This window comes from Microcaecilia unicolor, chromosome 2, assembly GCF_901765095.1.
Source record: "Microcaecilia unicolor chromosome 2, aMicUni1.1, whole genome shotgun sequence".
NCBI classification, from domain to species: Eukaryota; Metazoa; Chordata; class Amphibia; order Gymnophiona; family Siphonopidae; genus Microcaecilia; species Microcaecilia unicolor.
Window position 1 is genome coordinate 230,841,974 of NC_044032.1, and position 16,644 is coordinate 230,858,617.

Below are 16,644 nucleotides of genomic sequence, written 5' to 3' on the forward strand. Positions count from 1 at the left end.
CTCCAATCGGAAACTTCACTAGCAAAGGCCTTTGCTGGTCCTCGCGCGCCCATGCGCACCGCGCATGCGCGGCCGTCTTCCCGCCCGAACCAGCTCGTGTTCGTCAGTCTTCTTTTGTCTGCGCTCGGTACGGTCGTGTTTTCGCCGTGTCGTGCCCCGCAAAGTCGACCTCGCGCGTTCTCTTCGTGTTACAAAAAAAAAAAAAAAACAACCATTCTGTGTGTGGAAAGGGACTCTTTGGTCTCTTTTCCCCCGATATTTCCAGCTTTTTCGCCCTGGTAAGTTTTCTTTCGTCGTCGGGGTAGGCCGCTTTTAGGCCTCGGGTCGAAGTTTTCTTCCCCTTGTTTTTGTGGTGCCTTTTTCGCCATTTCGACTTTTGATCTCGCCGGCGTGATTTTTCCGCCCATGACATCGAAGTCTCCCAGCGGCTTCAAGAAGTGCGCCCGGGTCATCTCGCTCACTGACAGGCACGCGTCGTGTCTTCAGTGCTTGGGGGCTGGGCACCGCCCGCAGGCCTGTAGTCTGTGTTCCCTTTTGCAAAAGCGGACTCAGGTAGCGAGATTGGCCCAGTGGAACGTTTTGTTCTCGGGCTCTTCGTCGGCATCGGCACCGGGGGTATCGAGTGCATCGACGTCTTCAGCGTCCAGACCTTCATCCTCGGCCGCCAGTGCATCGAGGCATCGGCCCTCTGCATCGGCGCTGAGACATCGGACAGCTGCGTCGACGTCGGTGGTACCGGGACCTCGTCTGCTGATGTCGTCGGACGGTGGTGCTTCGTCTGGAGTGCAGGTGAGGGCTGTCCATTCCCCTGCTGGTGGCGGTGAGCCTTCAGGTGGGTCTCTCCCTACCCTGAGGGCTCCTGCGGTACAGCCCCCCCGAGACCGACCTCCTTCGGCCTCGGCCCCGAGGAAGCGACGGCTGGATTCCACGTCCTCTTCGTCGGTGCCGGGAAGTTCCGGTGACATGCTTCGTTCCAAGAAGTCGAAGAAGCATCGTCATCGGTCTCCTTCCCGTGTCGGCACCGAGAGCTCTGGGTCGCCGAGGGAGTCGGCACCCAGTAGGCATCGGCACCGAGAGGACCACTCACCCTCTGTTCAGGAGGTGTCGATGCGCTCCACTCTGGACAGCCCAGAACAGCCTCCACGCCCGGAACAGGTTCTGACGTCGACGCCTGCATCGACCTCCATGCCTTTCTCTGCAGCCGCTCTGAACGAGAGCCTCCGGGCCGTTCTCCCAGAGATTCTGGGAGAGCTGTTGCGCCCTACCCTTCCGGTACCGGCGGTGCTTGCGCCACCGGTACCGTCAAGTGTGGCGCCGGCTGGTCCATCGCCTGGGGTGAGGTCTCCGGCGTTGGTGCCGCGTGCGGTACCGGCTGCCGTCGCCTCCCAGGAGGGCTCCCCGACTACATCGGCGGAGGGAGCTTCGCCGATGCGGGCGAGGGAGTCTACCTCTCGACGCCCCCATCGTGGACGTGGCTCCACAGAGTCGAGTCGGGCACGGTTGCAGACACAGGTCCGTGAACTTGTGTCTGACACCGAGGGTGAGGCCTCGTGGGAAGAGGAAGAAGACATCAGATATTTCTCTGACGAGGAGTCTGAGGGTCTTCCTTCCGATCCCACTCCCTCTCCTGAGAGACAGCTTTCTCCCCCCGAGAGTCTGTCTTTCGCTTCCTTTGTCCGGGAGATGTCTACGGCCATCCCCTTCCCGGTGGTTGTGGAGGACGAGCTCAGGGCTGAAATGTTTGAGCTCCTGGACTATCCTTCTCCACCTAAGGAAGCGTCCACTGTACCCATGCACCATGTCCTAAAAAAGACATTGTTGGCGAACTGGACCAAGCCTCTAACTAATCCCCACATTCCCAAGAAGATTGAGTCCCAGTACCGGATCCATGGGGACCCAGAGCTGATGCGCACACAGTTGCCTCATGACTCTGGAGTTGTGGATTTGGCCCTAAAGAAGGCTAAGAGTTCTAGGGAGCATGCTTCGGCGCCCCCAGGCAAGGACTCTAGAACCTTAGACTCCTTTGGGAGGAAGGCCTACCATTCTTCTATGCTCGTGGCGAAAATTCAGTCCTACCAGCTCTACACGAGCATACACATGCGGATCAATGTGCGGCAGTTGGCGGGCTTGGTGGATGCGCTCCCCCCTGAGCAAGCCAAGCCTTTTCAGGAGGTGGTCAGGCAGCTGAAGGCGTGCAGAAAATTCCTGGCCAGAGGGGTGTATGACACCTTTGATGTTGCGTCCAGGGCCGCTGCTCAAGGTGTGGTGATGCGCAGACTCTCATGGCTGCGTGCCTCCGACCTGGAGAATAGAATCCAGCAGCGGATTGCGGACTCGCCTTGCCGTGCGGATAATATTTTTGGAGAGAAAGTCGAACAGGTAGAGCAGCTCCACCAGCGGGACACCACATTCGACAAGTTCTCCCGCCGGCAGCCTTCGGCATCTACCTCTACAGGTAGAAGATTTTTCGGGGGGAAGGAAGACTGTTCCCTACTCTTCTGGCAAGCGTAGGTACAATCCTCCTTCTCGACAGCCTGCGGCCCATGCTAAGCCCCAGCGCGCTCGCTCTCGTCAGCAGCGTGCGCCTCAGCAAGGCCCATCGGCTCCCCAGCAAAAGCAAGGGACGAGCTTTTGACTGGCTCCAGCAGAGCATAGCCGACATCCAAGTATCAGTGCCGGGCGACCTACCAGTCGGGGGGAGGTTAAAAGCTTTTCACCAAAGGTGGCCTCTCATAACCTCTGATCAGTGGGTTCTCCAAATAGTCCGGCAAGGATACACCCTCAATTTGGCTTCAAAATCTCCAAATTGTCCACCGGGAGCTCAATCCTACAGCTTCCAGCACAAGCAGGTACTTGCAGAGGAAATCTCCGCCCTTCTCAGCGCCAATGCGGTCGAGCCCGTGCCATCCGGGTAAGAAGGGCTGGGATTCTATTCCAGGTACTTCCTTGTGGAAAAGAAAACAGGGGGGATGCGTCCCATCCTAGACCTAAGGGCCCTGAACAAATATCTGGTCAAAGAAAAGTTCAGGATGCTTTCCCTGGGCACCCTTCTACCCATGATTCAGCAAAACGATTGGCTATGCTCTCTGGACTTGAAGGATGCCTATACGCACATCCCGATACTGCCAGTTCACAGACAGTATCTGCGATTTCAGCTTGGCACACGTCACTTCCAGTACTGTGTGCTACCCTTTGGGCTCGCCTCTGCTCCCAGAGTGTTCATGAAGTGCTTGGCTGTAGTAGCAGCAGCACTTCGCAGACTGGGGGTACACGTGTTCCCATATCTCGACGATTGGCTGGTGAAGAACACATCCGAGGCAGGAGCCCTGCAGTCCATGCAGATGACTATTCGCCTCCTGGAGCTACTGGGGTTTGTGATAAATTATCCAAAGTCCCATCTTCTCCCAGTGCAGAAACTCGAATTCATAGGAGCCCTGCTGGATTCTCGGACGGCTCGCGCCTATCTCCCAGAGACGAGAGCCAACAACTTGTTGTCCCTCGTCTCGCGGGTGCGAGCGTCCCAGCAGATCACAGCTCGGCAGATGTTGAGATTGTTGGGCCACATGGCCTCCACAGTTCATGTGACTCCCATGGCCCGCTTTCACATGCGATCTACTCAATGGACCCTAGCTTCCCAGTGGTTTCAGGCTGCTGGGGATCTAGAGGACATGATCCACCTGTCCACGAGTTTTCTCAAATCCCTGTATTGGTGGATGATTTGGTCCAATTTGACTCTGGGACGCCCTTTCCAAATTCCTCAGCCACAAAAAGTGCTGACCACGGATGCGTCTCTCCTGGGGTGGGGAGCTCATGTCGATGGGCTTCACACCCAAGGAAGCTGGTCCCTCCAGGAACGCAATCTGCAGATCAATCTTCTGGAGTTACGAGCGATCTGGAACGCTCTGAAGGCTTTCAGAGATCGGCTGTCCCACCAAATTATCCAAATTCAGACAGACAACCAGGTTGCCATGTATTACGTCAACAAGCAGGGGGGCACCGGATCTCGCCCCCTGTGTCAGGAAGCCGTCAGCATGTGGCTCTGGGCTCGCCGTCACGGCATGGTGCTCCAAGCCACATATCTGGCAGGCGTAAACAACAGTCTGGCCGACAGGTTGAGCAGGATTATGCAACCTCACGAGTGGTCGCTCAATTCCCGTGTAGTGCGACAGATCTTCCAGGTGTGGGGCACCCCCTTGGTAGATCTCTTCGCATCTCGAGCCAGCCACAAAGTCCCTCAGTTCTGTTCCAGGCTTCAGGCCCACGGCAGACTGGCATCGGATGCCTTCCTCCTGGACTGGGGGGAGAGTCTGCTGTATGCTTATCCTCCCATACCTCTGGTGGGGAAGACTTTGTTGAAACTCAAGCAAGACCGAGGCACCATGATTCTGATTGCTCCTTTTTGGCCACGTCAGATCTGGTTCCCTCTTCTTCTGGAGTTGTCCTCCGAAGAACCGTGGAGATTGGAGTGTTTTCCGACCCTCATCACACAGGACGAAGGGGCGCTTCTGCATCCCAACCTCCGGTCCCTGGCTCTCACGGCCTGGATGTTGAGAGCGTAGACTTTGCCTCTTTGGGTCTGTCAGAGGATGTCTCCCGCATCTTGCTTGCTTCCAGGAAAGATTCCACTAAGAGGAGTTACTTCTTTCTGTGGAGGAGGTTTGCTGTCTGGTGTGACAGCAAGGCCCTAGATCCTCGCTCTTGTCCTACACAGACCCTTCTTGAATACCTTCTGCACTTGTCTGAGTCTGGTCTCAAGACCAACTCTGTAAGGGTTCACCTTAGTGCAATCAGTGCATACCATTACCGTGTGGAAGGTAAGCCGATCTCGGGACAGCCTTTAGTTGTTCGCTTCATGAGAGGTTTGCTTTTGTCAAAGCCCCCTGTCAAGCCTCCTACAGTGTCATGGGATCTCAATGTCGTTCTCACCCAGCTGATGAAACCTCCTTTTGAGCCACTGAATTCCTGCCATCTGAAGTACTTGACCTGGAAGGTCATTTTCTTGGTGGCAGTTACTTCAGCTCGTAGAGTCAGTGAGCTTCAGGCCCTGGTAGCCCAGGCCCCTTACGCCAAATTTCATCATAACAGAGTAGTCCTCCGCACTCACCCTAAGTTCTTGCCAAAGGTTGTGTCGGAGTTCCATCTGAACCAGTCAATTGTCTTGCCAACATTCTTTCCCCGTCCTCATTCCTGCCCTGCTGAACGTCAGCTGCACACATTGGACTGCAAGAGAGCATTGGCCTTCTATCTGGAGCGGACACAGCCCAACAGACAGTCCGCCCAATTGTTTGTTTCTTTTGATCCCAACAGGAGGGGAGTGGCTGTGGGAAAACGCACCATATCCAATTGGCTAGCAGATTGCATTTCCTTCACTTATGCCCAGGCTGGGCTGGCTCTTGAGGGTCATGTCACGGCTCATAATGTTAGAGCCATGGCAGCGTCGGTAGCCCACTTGAAGTCAGCCACTATTGAAGAGATTTGCAAAGCTGCGACGTGGTCATCTGTCCACACATTCACATCTCATTACTGCCTGCAGCAGGATACCCGACGCGACAGTCGGTTCGGGCAGTCAGTGCTTCAGAATCTGTTCGGGGTTTAGAATCCAACTCCACCCCCCCTAAGCCCATATTTGTTCTGTTCCAGGCTGCACTCTCAGTTAGTTGGTAAATTTTTTAGGTCAATCTCAGTTATGTCCTCGCCGTTGCAAGGCCCAATTGACCATGGTTGTTGTTTTGAGTGAGCCTGGGGGCTAGGGATACCCCATCAGTGAGAACAAGCAGCCTGCTTGTCCTCGGAGAAAGCGTATGCTACATACCTGTAGAAGGTATTCTCCGAGGACAGCAGGCTGATTGTTCTCACAAACCCGCCCGCCTCCCCTTTGGAGTTGTGTCTTCCCTTGCTTTGTCTTGCTACATATGGGACTGACGAACACGAGCCGGTTCGGGCGGGAAGACGGCCGCGCATGCGCGGTGCGCATGGGCACGCAAGGACTAGCAAAGGCCTTTGCTAGTGAAGTTTCAGATTGGAGGGGGCTGCCGTGGACGTCACCATCAGTGAGAACAATCAGCCTGCTGTCCTCGGAGAATACCTTCTACAGGTATGTAGCATTCGCTATATAGCAGCTCCCTCTACTTTGTTTGGCAAGCTCCTCATGAACTCAGTCCTCCGTAAGCTGGTCTTGGTCTACCATACATCCATTTCCTTTAGCCTTTGTTTTCTGCAGCCCTACCCTCGGTCTTTCATTCGTGAACACAGAGCTAAAATAATCGTTAAGCAGTTCAGCTTTTTCCTTATCATCTTACACTTATTTCTCTCCCTCAGCTTTGAGCCTCACAATGCTATTATGGCACTTCCTCTTGTCACTACATATCTGAAAAAGGTCTTGTCCCCCAATTTTACCGTATTAGCTATCTTTTCCTCTATAGAGGGGGGAATGGGCCTGGGTCTGCCTGCCTGAAGTGCACTGTAACCACTAAAACTGCTCCAGGGACCTGCATACTGCTGTGATGGACCTGAGTATGACATTTGAGGCTGTCATAGAGGCTGGCACAAAAGATTTTTAAAGATGTTTTTTGAGGGTGGGAGGGGGTTAGTGACCACTGGGGGAGTAAGGGGAGGTGATCCCCTATTCTTTCCGGTGGTCATCTGGTCAGTTCGGGCACCTTTTTGTGGCTTGGTCGTGAGAAAAACAGGACCAGGTAGAGTTGTCCAAGTGCTTGTCAGGGACGCCCTTTTTTTTTCTATTATGGGTCGAGGACGCCCATGTGTTAGGCATGCCCAAGTCCTGCCGTCACTACATCTCCGACACGCCCTCGTGAACTTTGGTCGTCCCTGCGACAGAGAGCAGTTGGGGACGCCCAAAATCAGCTTTTGATTAGGCCGATTTGGGCGACCCTGTGAGAAGGATGCTCATCTTCAGATTTGTGTCGAAAGATGGGCATCCTTCTCTTTCGAAAATGAGCCTGATAGTGTACTTTGTCGATAGCTTGGCTGTTTCTAATGTACTTCTGAGACCAGCATTACTCTGTTCTTGGAAAGCTGTTTGCCAGGATATGTGTAATGTTCTCCTATTGTGGTGTGTGGCTGGGGACTACTTAGACATTTTGGACCTTTTTCAAAGAATTAAGGTATGTTAGTGAATGTTTAAAACCTCTCCTGGCTTCCATCCACTGAAATAAATTAATGTTATTTGTTTGGGGAAAAAAAAAGCTGAATTGCTTCTTGGCCAGCTTTGTTTGTTTGTCTTTCTGCTGCTCTACTGTATGCACAGAGCAAACCCATTTGGAGACACTGTCCTGAAAGGTATTAGAACCATTCATTTTGGAGGAAAGAGGGATTTGGGTATTTCATAGCAGCCCCTTATTCAGTCTTTAATTCTATTCTGTGTGGTAATTCTAGCTACTAATAAAGGCCTCTGGTTATATAAGTGCTGAGAGGTGGGAATTGTTCCCTATAAGGAAGAGTTCAAAATAGTTGGTTCCCAAGCGTTTTCATATCACAGCACACCCACCGCTGCATTCACTTCAGCATGGCATATAGTTTTCTATCATCTCCCCCTAATCCCCTGGTACAATCATTTTTTTCTCACCCCGCTCTTTCTGATGTAATCATTTCTTATCCGTCTTCTTTCCTGAAATAGTCATGTCTTCCCCCCCCCCCCCCCCAATCCCCATTGCTGGTATCTTTCCTCTCTCTAATAATCATATTTTCTCCTCTTTAAGGCAGTCATCACCTGTTCCTCAGGATTGCTTTAGGCTTGCAGTAAGACTCATACAAGCAGTTCTTCTTAGCTAGTGAAATGGTGCAAAACCTACCAGTTGCATGGATCAGAAAAGAGAGAAACTGGCAGAGAAAGTCGCAGGAGGAAGCAAAGGAGATACATTTTTGTATGAGATGCAGCAACCTTGGTGTACCCTGCTTTCTTCTAGTGCTGAAAATTTATCAACACACTACTGTGCCATAGCACACCATTTGGGACCTCTGTTGCAAAATATAAACCCAGGGGCCTATAAAACATAGCAAAGGAGCCATTCAGCTGTAAGTTAGCATAAGGTCAGTTGGGTTGAAAAATAAAAAATTCATAAATCCTTCAGTAAATAATCTAGGACTCTTAACTAGTTTCTTTCAGAAAACTTTGGCAGACTGACAGGTGAGCACTTGAGAATGGAGAACTTTGAGTGCTTCCAAATGCATATTTGGAGTAACTGTTAATGTTGAGCACATTTTACAGCAGGATATATGTAGGGTTATCCCTCCAAGCCCCTTGTGTTTTCATCTTCAATATTTCCCTCAGATTTAGGAAAAAAAATACCTTTTTATGGTAAGGGAAATCAGCAAGAATGATGAATAAGACCTGGTAGATGTTCAAATATACTGTGCCTTTCCTTCCAATAGGATCTAAATACCTACAAAAAACAAGGGCCTACACTACTTTCCAAAATGGGCGAGTCTGTAAAGTACGTCACAGGGGGCTACAAGCTGAGAAGTCGACCACTGGAGTTTGCTGCCATGGGAGATTACCTAGATACCTTCGCCTTGAAACTTGGTACAATTGATAGGATTGCACAACGCATTGTCAAGGAGGAAGTAGGTAAGAGCACTTGATAAATTCCAGTAATGTGTTTACAGCATGTGCTCCTGATGGTGTCAAAGATCATGGATTTGATATACCGCCTTGCTGTGGTATAACCAAAGCGGTTTACATTTATTATATGCAGGTACTTTCTCTATCCTTAGAGCGCTCACAATCTAATTTTTTGTATCTGGTTCAACAGAGGTTTAAGTGGTTTGCCCAGGATCACAAGCAGCCACAGTGGGAACTGAATCCAGTTCCTCAGGTTCTCAGCCCACTGTGCTAACCATTAGGCTACTCCTTCACTTCTGCCACCATGATAGCCACATTGCTGTCTCTATCTCTTGAGTGAGCAGTTCACATATACAGATTTTACCTGTATTAAAACATTTACTCTCCATCAGTATAGCCTTTGGAGCTGCTGTGTGGTTGCTTTTGCTCTATGTTGGAGCACGCTGTACATCAGGGGGTCCCCAAACTATGACCTGTGAAACAGATTTTTCTGGCCCACCATACTTTTCCTGTGGATGACACGTTTTTTTGTTTGTTTGTTTGTTTTTTTGTACCCTGCGCTTTCCCACTCATGGCAGGCTCAATGCGCAGCTTACATGGAGCAATGGAGGGTTAAGTGACTTGCCCAGAGTCACAAGGAGCTGCCTGTGCCTGAAGTGGGAATTGAACTCAGTTCCCCAGGACCAAGGTCCACCACCCTAACCACTAGGCCAAACCTCCACACCACGTTGTGGTGGTTGTTATTGTTTCCTTAAGCACAATGATGTCAAAAGCGGAAAGGCTGGTGGAGATTCTAATTTCCATCGAGCCAAGTAGATGATAGTAGTATAGCATAGCAACAAGCTTGGTAAACCCGAGGGTGATACTTCAACTCAACAGACTCTCAAATGGGACCCTCCAACTGGCCCTTTCAATGATATTTGAAATATCCTGTGTGGCCCTTTTCTGACTAGTTTGGCAAATGTGAAGTCGGTGCATGATTGGAGGCTGTTTGCTACTTTCCTTTAAATAAACTTGTGCATCTTCCCACAATTGTATAAATCATATTTAAATGTAGAAAAAGTCAAATTGGACCACTTGTGTATTGACGAGTTTATTACTTGAATGCATGCAGACCAATAAGCGCTGCCACCTGCTGTGTAACGGCTTGTTCTGTTGTGACTGCAAAACAGTGTTGCATGTTAACCAAAATGAAATAGCTAACATGGAATGGGATCGGTGTAAGACAAACAATGTTTCTTACCTTCAGAAGTACAACAGAGGCAGGGATATAAATGGGAGTGCTGGGACCCTGAAAAGCAGCATGAAACCTGTGACATCTGCATGTCAACAGCTAGATGTGTTAGCATTATCTACTCTTAAATTTCCTTGTTCAGTGTCTCTTCTAGATTCAGCGCTAATATTTATCTCCTTTGCTGCAGAATACTTGGCAGAGCTAAGGGAATATGGCCCTGTTTACTCCACCTGGGCAGGATTAGAGGTGGAGTTGACGGAGCCACTAGAAGGAGTGTCCGCCTGCATTGGGAACTGTAGCACAGCTCTTGAAGAACTGACAGAGGATATGACAGAAGATTTTCTGCCCGTGCTCAGAGAATACATTCTCTACACTGAATCTATGAAGGTAAAAGGACTCTCTGAGGTCTGGAAGTCATTGCACGTTAGCTTCATTACAGGCCACACCACTGTATACTGCAGAACTGACATATTGTGGTTTCTGAATTGCAAAATGCTACATTTCTATACATTTTTCACCACACTCAATTTACTTAAATCTAAAAAGCACTTCAGTTTAGGTGACTCAAGAAGCCAGGCAAGTTAAAATAAGAGGTGAAAAAAAATATATATCAGGGGCGTAGCTATTATGGGGCCACGGGGGCCTGGGCCCCCATTGATTTGGCCCTGGACCCCCTGCCGACGACCCACTCAACCCCCCCCCCTCCCGCCGCCAACCCGCTCAACCCCCCCCCCCCTCCCGCCGCCAACCCGCTGTCGCCGTCTGCTACCTTTGCTGGTGGGGGACCCCAACCCCCGCCAGCCGAAGTCTTCTTTCTTCGTTTTGTTTCTGAGTTGATGTCCTGCACGTACAGCGTGCAGGACGTCAGACTCACAGAAACAGAACGAAGCCCTGCAGATTGCAAGGCTTCGTTCTGTTTCTGTGAGTAGGATGTCAGACTCAGAAACAAAACAAAGAAAAAAGACTTCGGCTGGCAGGGGTTGGGGACCCCCGCCAGCAAAGGTAGCAGACGGCGGGTTGGCGGCGGGAGGGTGGGTTGAGAGTGTTGGCAGTGGCGGGGCAGGGGGTGTCAGCAATGATGGTGGGGGTGTTGGCGGCGCCGGGGGGGGGGGGGGGGCTAAAATGTGCCCCCTCACCTTGGCTCTGGACCCCCCTCCCACCGATGTCTGGCTACGGGCCTGATATATATATATATCTATATCAATCATATAAAACATAAGAATGACCATACTGGGTCAGGTCAATGGTCCATCTAGCCCAGTATCCTGCTACCAACAGTGGACCAGTCCAGGTCAAAAGTACCTGGCAGAAACCCAGATAGTAGCAATGTTCCATGCTACTAATTCCAGGGCAAGCAGTGACTTCCCATAAGAACATAAACATTGCCATACTGGGACAGACTGAATGTCTATCAACCCCAGCATTCTGTTTCAGTTTCCAACAGTGGCCAATCCAGGTTTACAAGTACCTGGCAAGATCCCAAAACAGTACGATACATTTTATGCTGCTTATCCTATATATAAGCAGTGAATTTTCCCCATCTTAATAATGGTTAATGGACTTCTAGGAACTTATCCAAACCTTTTTTTAAACCTCGCTAAGCTAACTGCTTTTACCACATTCTCTGGCAACGAATTCCAGAGTTTAATTTCACGTCGAGTAAAGAAATGTTTTCTCCAATTTGTTTTAAATTTACTATTTTGTAACTTCTTTGCTTGCCCCTTAGTCCTAGTATTTTTGATAAGAGTAAACAAGCAATTCACGTCTACTCATTCCACTCCAAGCGATTCATGTCTACCTGTTCCACTCCACTCATTATTTTATAGACTTCTATTATATCTCCCCTCAGCCATCTTTTCTCTAAGCTGAAGAGCCCCATGTCTATCTCAATAGCAGACTATGAACTTTTCTTTCAGGAACTTGTGCAAGCCTTTTTTAAACCCAGGTATTCTAACCACTATTACCACATCCTCCAGCAAGCGAGTTCCAGAGCTTAACTATTCGTTGAATGAAAAATATTTCCTCCTATTTGTTTTAAAAGTATTTCCATATAACTTCATTGAGTGTTCCCTTGCCTTCTTTCTTTTTGAAAGAGTAAAACATCAATTCACTTCTACTCATTCTACACCACTCAGGATTTTGTAGACCTCAATCATACTTCCCCTCAGTCGTCTCTTTTTCCAAGCTGAAGAGCCCTAATCTCATATGAGAGGAGTTCCATCCCCTTTATCATTTTGGTCGCTCTTCTTTGAACCTTTTCTAATTCTGCTATTTCTTTTTTGAGATGCGGCGACCAGAATTGAGCACAATACTCAATGTGAGGTTGCATTATGGAGTGATACAGAGGCATTATAGTATTCTTGGTCTTATTTACTATCCCTTTCCTAATAATTCCTAGCTTCCTGTTTGCTTTTTTGGCTGCCGCCGCACACTGAGCAGAAGATTTCAGAGTATTATCTACAATGACACCTAGATCTTTTTCTTGGGTGGTGACTCCCTAGATGCACCCTAGCATCAGGTAACTATGATTTGGATTATTCTTCCTAATGTGCTTCACTTTGCATTTTGTCCACATTATATTTCATCTGCCATTTGAATGCCCAGGCTTCCAATTTCCTAAGGTATCCCTGAAATATTTTACAGTCTACATGTGTTTTGACAACTTTGAATAGTTTTGTGTCATCTTTATATTTAATCGCCTCACTTGTTCTGATTTCCATATCATTTATAAATGTTAAATAGCACTGGTGCCAGTACAGATCCCTCTGGCACTCCACTATTCACCCTCCTCCATTGAGAAAAATGGCCATTTAATCCTACCCTCTGTTTATTGACCAATAACCAATTCCTAATCCACAACAGAATATTGCCTCCTATCCCATGATGCTCTACTTTTCTCAGGCGGTCTCTGATGAGAGACTTTGAAAAAAAGCTTTCTGAAAATCTAGATACACCACCTCAACCAGCTTACCTTTATTAACATGTTTATTCATGCACTCAAAGAAATGAAGCAAATTGGTGAGGCAAGATTTCCCTTGGCTGAATCCATGCAGACTCCGTCCCATTAAACCATGTTTATCTATGTGTTCTGTAATTTTATTCTTTATAATAAGGTTTCCACTATTTTGCCCGCACTGATGTCAGGCTTACCAGTTTGTAATTTCCCAGATCAGCCCTTGGGACTCTTTTTAAACATCAGTGTTACATTGGCCACCCTCCAATCTTCAGGTACTATGGACGATTTTAACGACAGGTTGACCACTAACAGCAGATCAGCAATTTCATGTTTGAGTTCTTTCAGTACCCTATAGGGTCAGGGCCACCGAGAAGGGGGAGAAGGTTCCCCTGACCCAGCCTCCAAGTGAGGCCCGGCACCACCGCCATGTCAGCAAGGCTTCCAGTGGCAGGCCAGGCAGAAGAAGACTCAGGCTGCAATAGGTCTCCTCACATATTCATGTGTGCTGGCCAGGACCTGGGTTAGCATGTTAACCCATTAAGTCTTCTCTGCCATCGCTGGTCTTCCTGCTTGTCTAGTTTCCTCCCAATGTACTTGCATTTCCACTGCTGAAGGGGACGCAGAAGGAAAGGATCTGCTGCATCAGAGTTGTTAACTTGGCCGGCACACATGAGCACAAGTGCAGGAGAGAACTGAGAGACAGACAGCTAGCCGTCGACGGAGGGAGCACTGAAGAGTGCAGATGTGAGATGCTGAAAAATACTGAAGCAGCCAGGAATTGAGCTTGGGTGGGGGGGGGGGGGAGGAATTTTGCTTAGAAGTACACACAGCTAAGGTGTGGGGAGCAGGGGGTCTCTAAGATTGTGTGCAAGAGGGAATGGGACAGCCCAGGGGGCCCTTAAGATTGTTTGCCCCAGGCCCAGCTTTGTCTATTGGCGGTGCCTTCTGGTCCAGATTATTTACTACGCTTTAATCAGTCGATTTGGCTTAGTACGTCTTTTAGGTTCACCGAGGTATCTTTCAGTTCCTTTGTATCATCACCCTTGAATACCATTTCTGGCACAGGTAGATCTATTGAAGAGAATCTGCCTGAAGCCCCACGGGAAAACACAAAGATAAGACAAAAAAAGTGGGAGGTGTAGAATTATGAGCACAGGTCAGCACCCCAGTACAGGTCAAAAAGGGCAGAAGCTAACAAGCCAGTGCGACTCTGGAATCTATCAGAGATTGAGAAGTCTGTAATTTATTAAAGATCATGAGCCTGTGTAAACTCAGGAATTTATGATCTATTATGATACCCTTACGGGCAAGCTGGCGTGGGAAAGGTGCAATTATGGATGGACAGAAGAATGTGATTTAGCAACTTAAGGGAAAATAGATGGTGAGAACAGAATGATCTCTGAGGAAGGTAAGTGCTGAAGTAATATGAAGCATTGCTTAACACAAAAGGTATATAAACAATTGAACCAGAGAATTACATTGGCGAGGCAGTGGCAGACCACATGTTTGTGTCCCCTGCTCTCCACATGAGAAACTTGCATTTGTAATTGTAACTTTCTCTTGGTAAGTAATTAAAGAATTGCTTTTCTTATACGCGTGGCCTTCCTAGTCTTTTATCTCTCTAAATTGCGGGTGGATGGTGAGTACTAATTTGGAGAGGTGGTAAAAAGACTAGTAATATAAAACAGAGGTTGACCACGGATACCAAAGATTGGAGAGATGCATACTTGAGATCAAATGTTTATTAGGTAAAAAGACTCGACACAAATGTTGTGTTTCAGCCGCTAGGCCTGCATCAGGAGTCTACAATAAAAATATATACATACAAATGAAAAAACAAGATTTACAATAAAAAATAAATTTTTCAATATGTGAATGAATGATGGCAAATAAGAACACGTAAAATATTCAAATATATATAAAAAAAAAGCAAAGAAATATATACAATAAAGGAATAATAAGATCATACACAAAGACTGAATTATAGAATTCTTTCAGTCTCTCTGCTATGGCCACATCTTCCCTGTATGCCCCTCCTTCATGATCTAACAGTCCGATGGATTCCCTCACAGGCTTTCTGTTTCTGATGTAGCTGAAAAGTTGTTACTGTAAGATTATGCCTCTGTGTCAAGTTTCTCTTCATATTCTCTTTTAGCCTTCTTTATCAGTGCTTTGCATCTAAATTGCCAGTGCTTATGTTGCTTCTTATTTTCTTCATTCGGGTCTTTTTTTTTCCATTGTTTGAAAGATATTTGTTGGCTTTAGTAGCCTCTTTCACTTCACCTTTTAAACATGCTGGCTGATGGTTGCTCTTCTTTCCACCTTTGTAATTATGTGGAATGCATCTGGTCTGGGCTTCCACACGTCCATTCCTGATTTAAAGTCCTAACCTTTGCAGCTGATCCTTTTAGCTGATTTTTAACCATTTTCTTCATTTTATCATAATCGCCCTTTCTAAAATTATATGCTGCTACAGTAGATTTCCTTTGTAACGTTGCTGTTTCCCAGCGGACCCAACACCGTTACCTCTCTCACTATGCCTTGTATTCCACTAAGGAGTAGATCAAAAATAGCTCCCCCTTTTGTCGGGCCTGGACCAGTTGCTCCATGAAGCAATCATTTTTAATTCTGGAATTTTTCCTCTCTAGTGCTCCGTGATGTAACATCCAGTCAATACTGGGGTAATTAAAATCACCTATTATTATACTGTTGCCAAGTTTGGCAGCTTTCTTAATTTCTGTAAACGTTTCTTCAGCAGTCTGTTTTTTTCTGTCCTGGCAGACAGTCATACAGCAGTGCCACAATACTCCTTCTCTTCACATGTAGAATTTTTATCCATAAGGATTCTATACAGCTATCTGTTTAATGTAAAATGTTTATTTTGATTGACTTATTATTGCAATGTAGTTTGTACCCTGTTAACATAGTGTTCCATTGATTGTCCTCCTTCCACCAAGTCTCTGAGATGCCTATTATATCTTTCTCTTCATTTAGTGCTATATTCTCCAACTGTATATTTTTAGGCTTATAGCATTTGTGTACAGAAATGGGCTTTTTTCCTTGGCATCTATAAGCTGCTTAGAAGTTGACAGTGATAATGTGCATCCTTTACTCTGCTGTCCCCTGGCTTTCTTTCATCATTGCTGAAACATCTCTATTGGGATTCCATAAATGTCTTGTTTCAGTAGTATCCTTCAAGCATACTCCACACCGAGCCATGCGCCCCTTGGTGACTGTCAGCTTTCCCAGCCAATTTAGTTTAAAAGCTGCTTTGTGAAGACTCAACTAGGCCCTGCTGTGCCTTCCAGAGGCTATCTGTTAATGCTGTAGAGACTGTGGTAGAAAGTTCAGGTTTAAAACTATGGGTTAAAGGGTTTTTCACTATGTAAGTTAATAAAGTTTGATTTTTCTTAAATTCAGATTGTCATTCTCAATAAAACTATAATTCCTTCATTTATCCTTAATCTTTCAATCACCAAAGCACAGAGTAAAATAATGTTCACTTACCCAGAGAAATGTCCTCTTCTCTCAAAACTTCTCAGAAAGAGGGTTAGCTGGGACCTTTCTTCTCTGTACAGTTTTGATTCCAAGGCGACTGCTTCAAACAGACCCTTTGAAAGTCACCTTTGCAGCTGTTCTACCTTCCTCACAGTATTTTAACAACAATGTAGGTTAGTAGCACTGCTACCTCTCCTTTAGGCTGTTAGTTAAGTTTCTATCTCTGGCAGTGTTATGATTGGGGTCAGAACCCCTCTCAAACTTACCTCTTTCCTGGGGGTCAGCTTCTTAGCTGGCTTCTGTTTCTTTTCTCTGTCCTTTCTGAGCTGGCTCTGTCTCCCTGTGCTGGCAGCTTCCAGCAGCATGGGGTTAATT

At 47.5% G+C, this 16,644-nt stretch overlaps 1 protein-coding gene across 2 annotated transcripts in view; it reads left to right on the top strand.

Moving 5' to 3' along the window:
- Positions 1–16,644, top strand: part of SNX30 (sorting nexin family member 30) — a 187,085-nt gene that overhangs the window by 124,738 nt on the left and 45,703 nt on the right. For both annotated transcript variants that reach the window (XM_030193775.1, XM_030193774.1), the window contains 2 exons: positions 8,392–8,587; positions 10,003–10,202. In XM_030193775.1, coding sequence (XP_030049635.1) covers positions 8,392–8,587; positions 10,003–10,202 — 396 coding nt within the window. The remainder of the gene's footprint in view (positions 1–8,391; positions 8,588–10,002; positions 10,203–16,644) is intronic.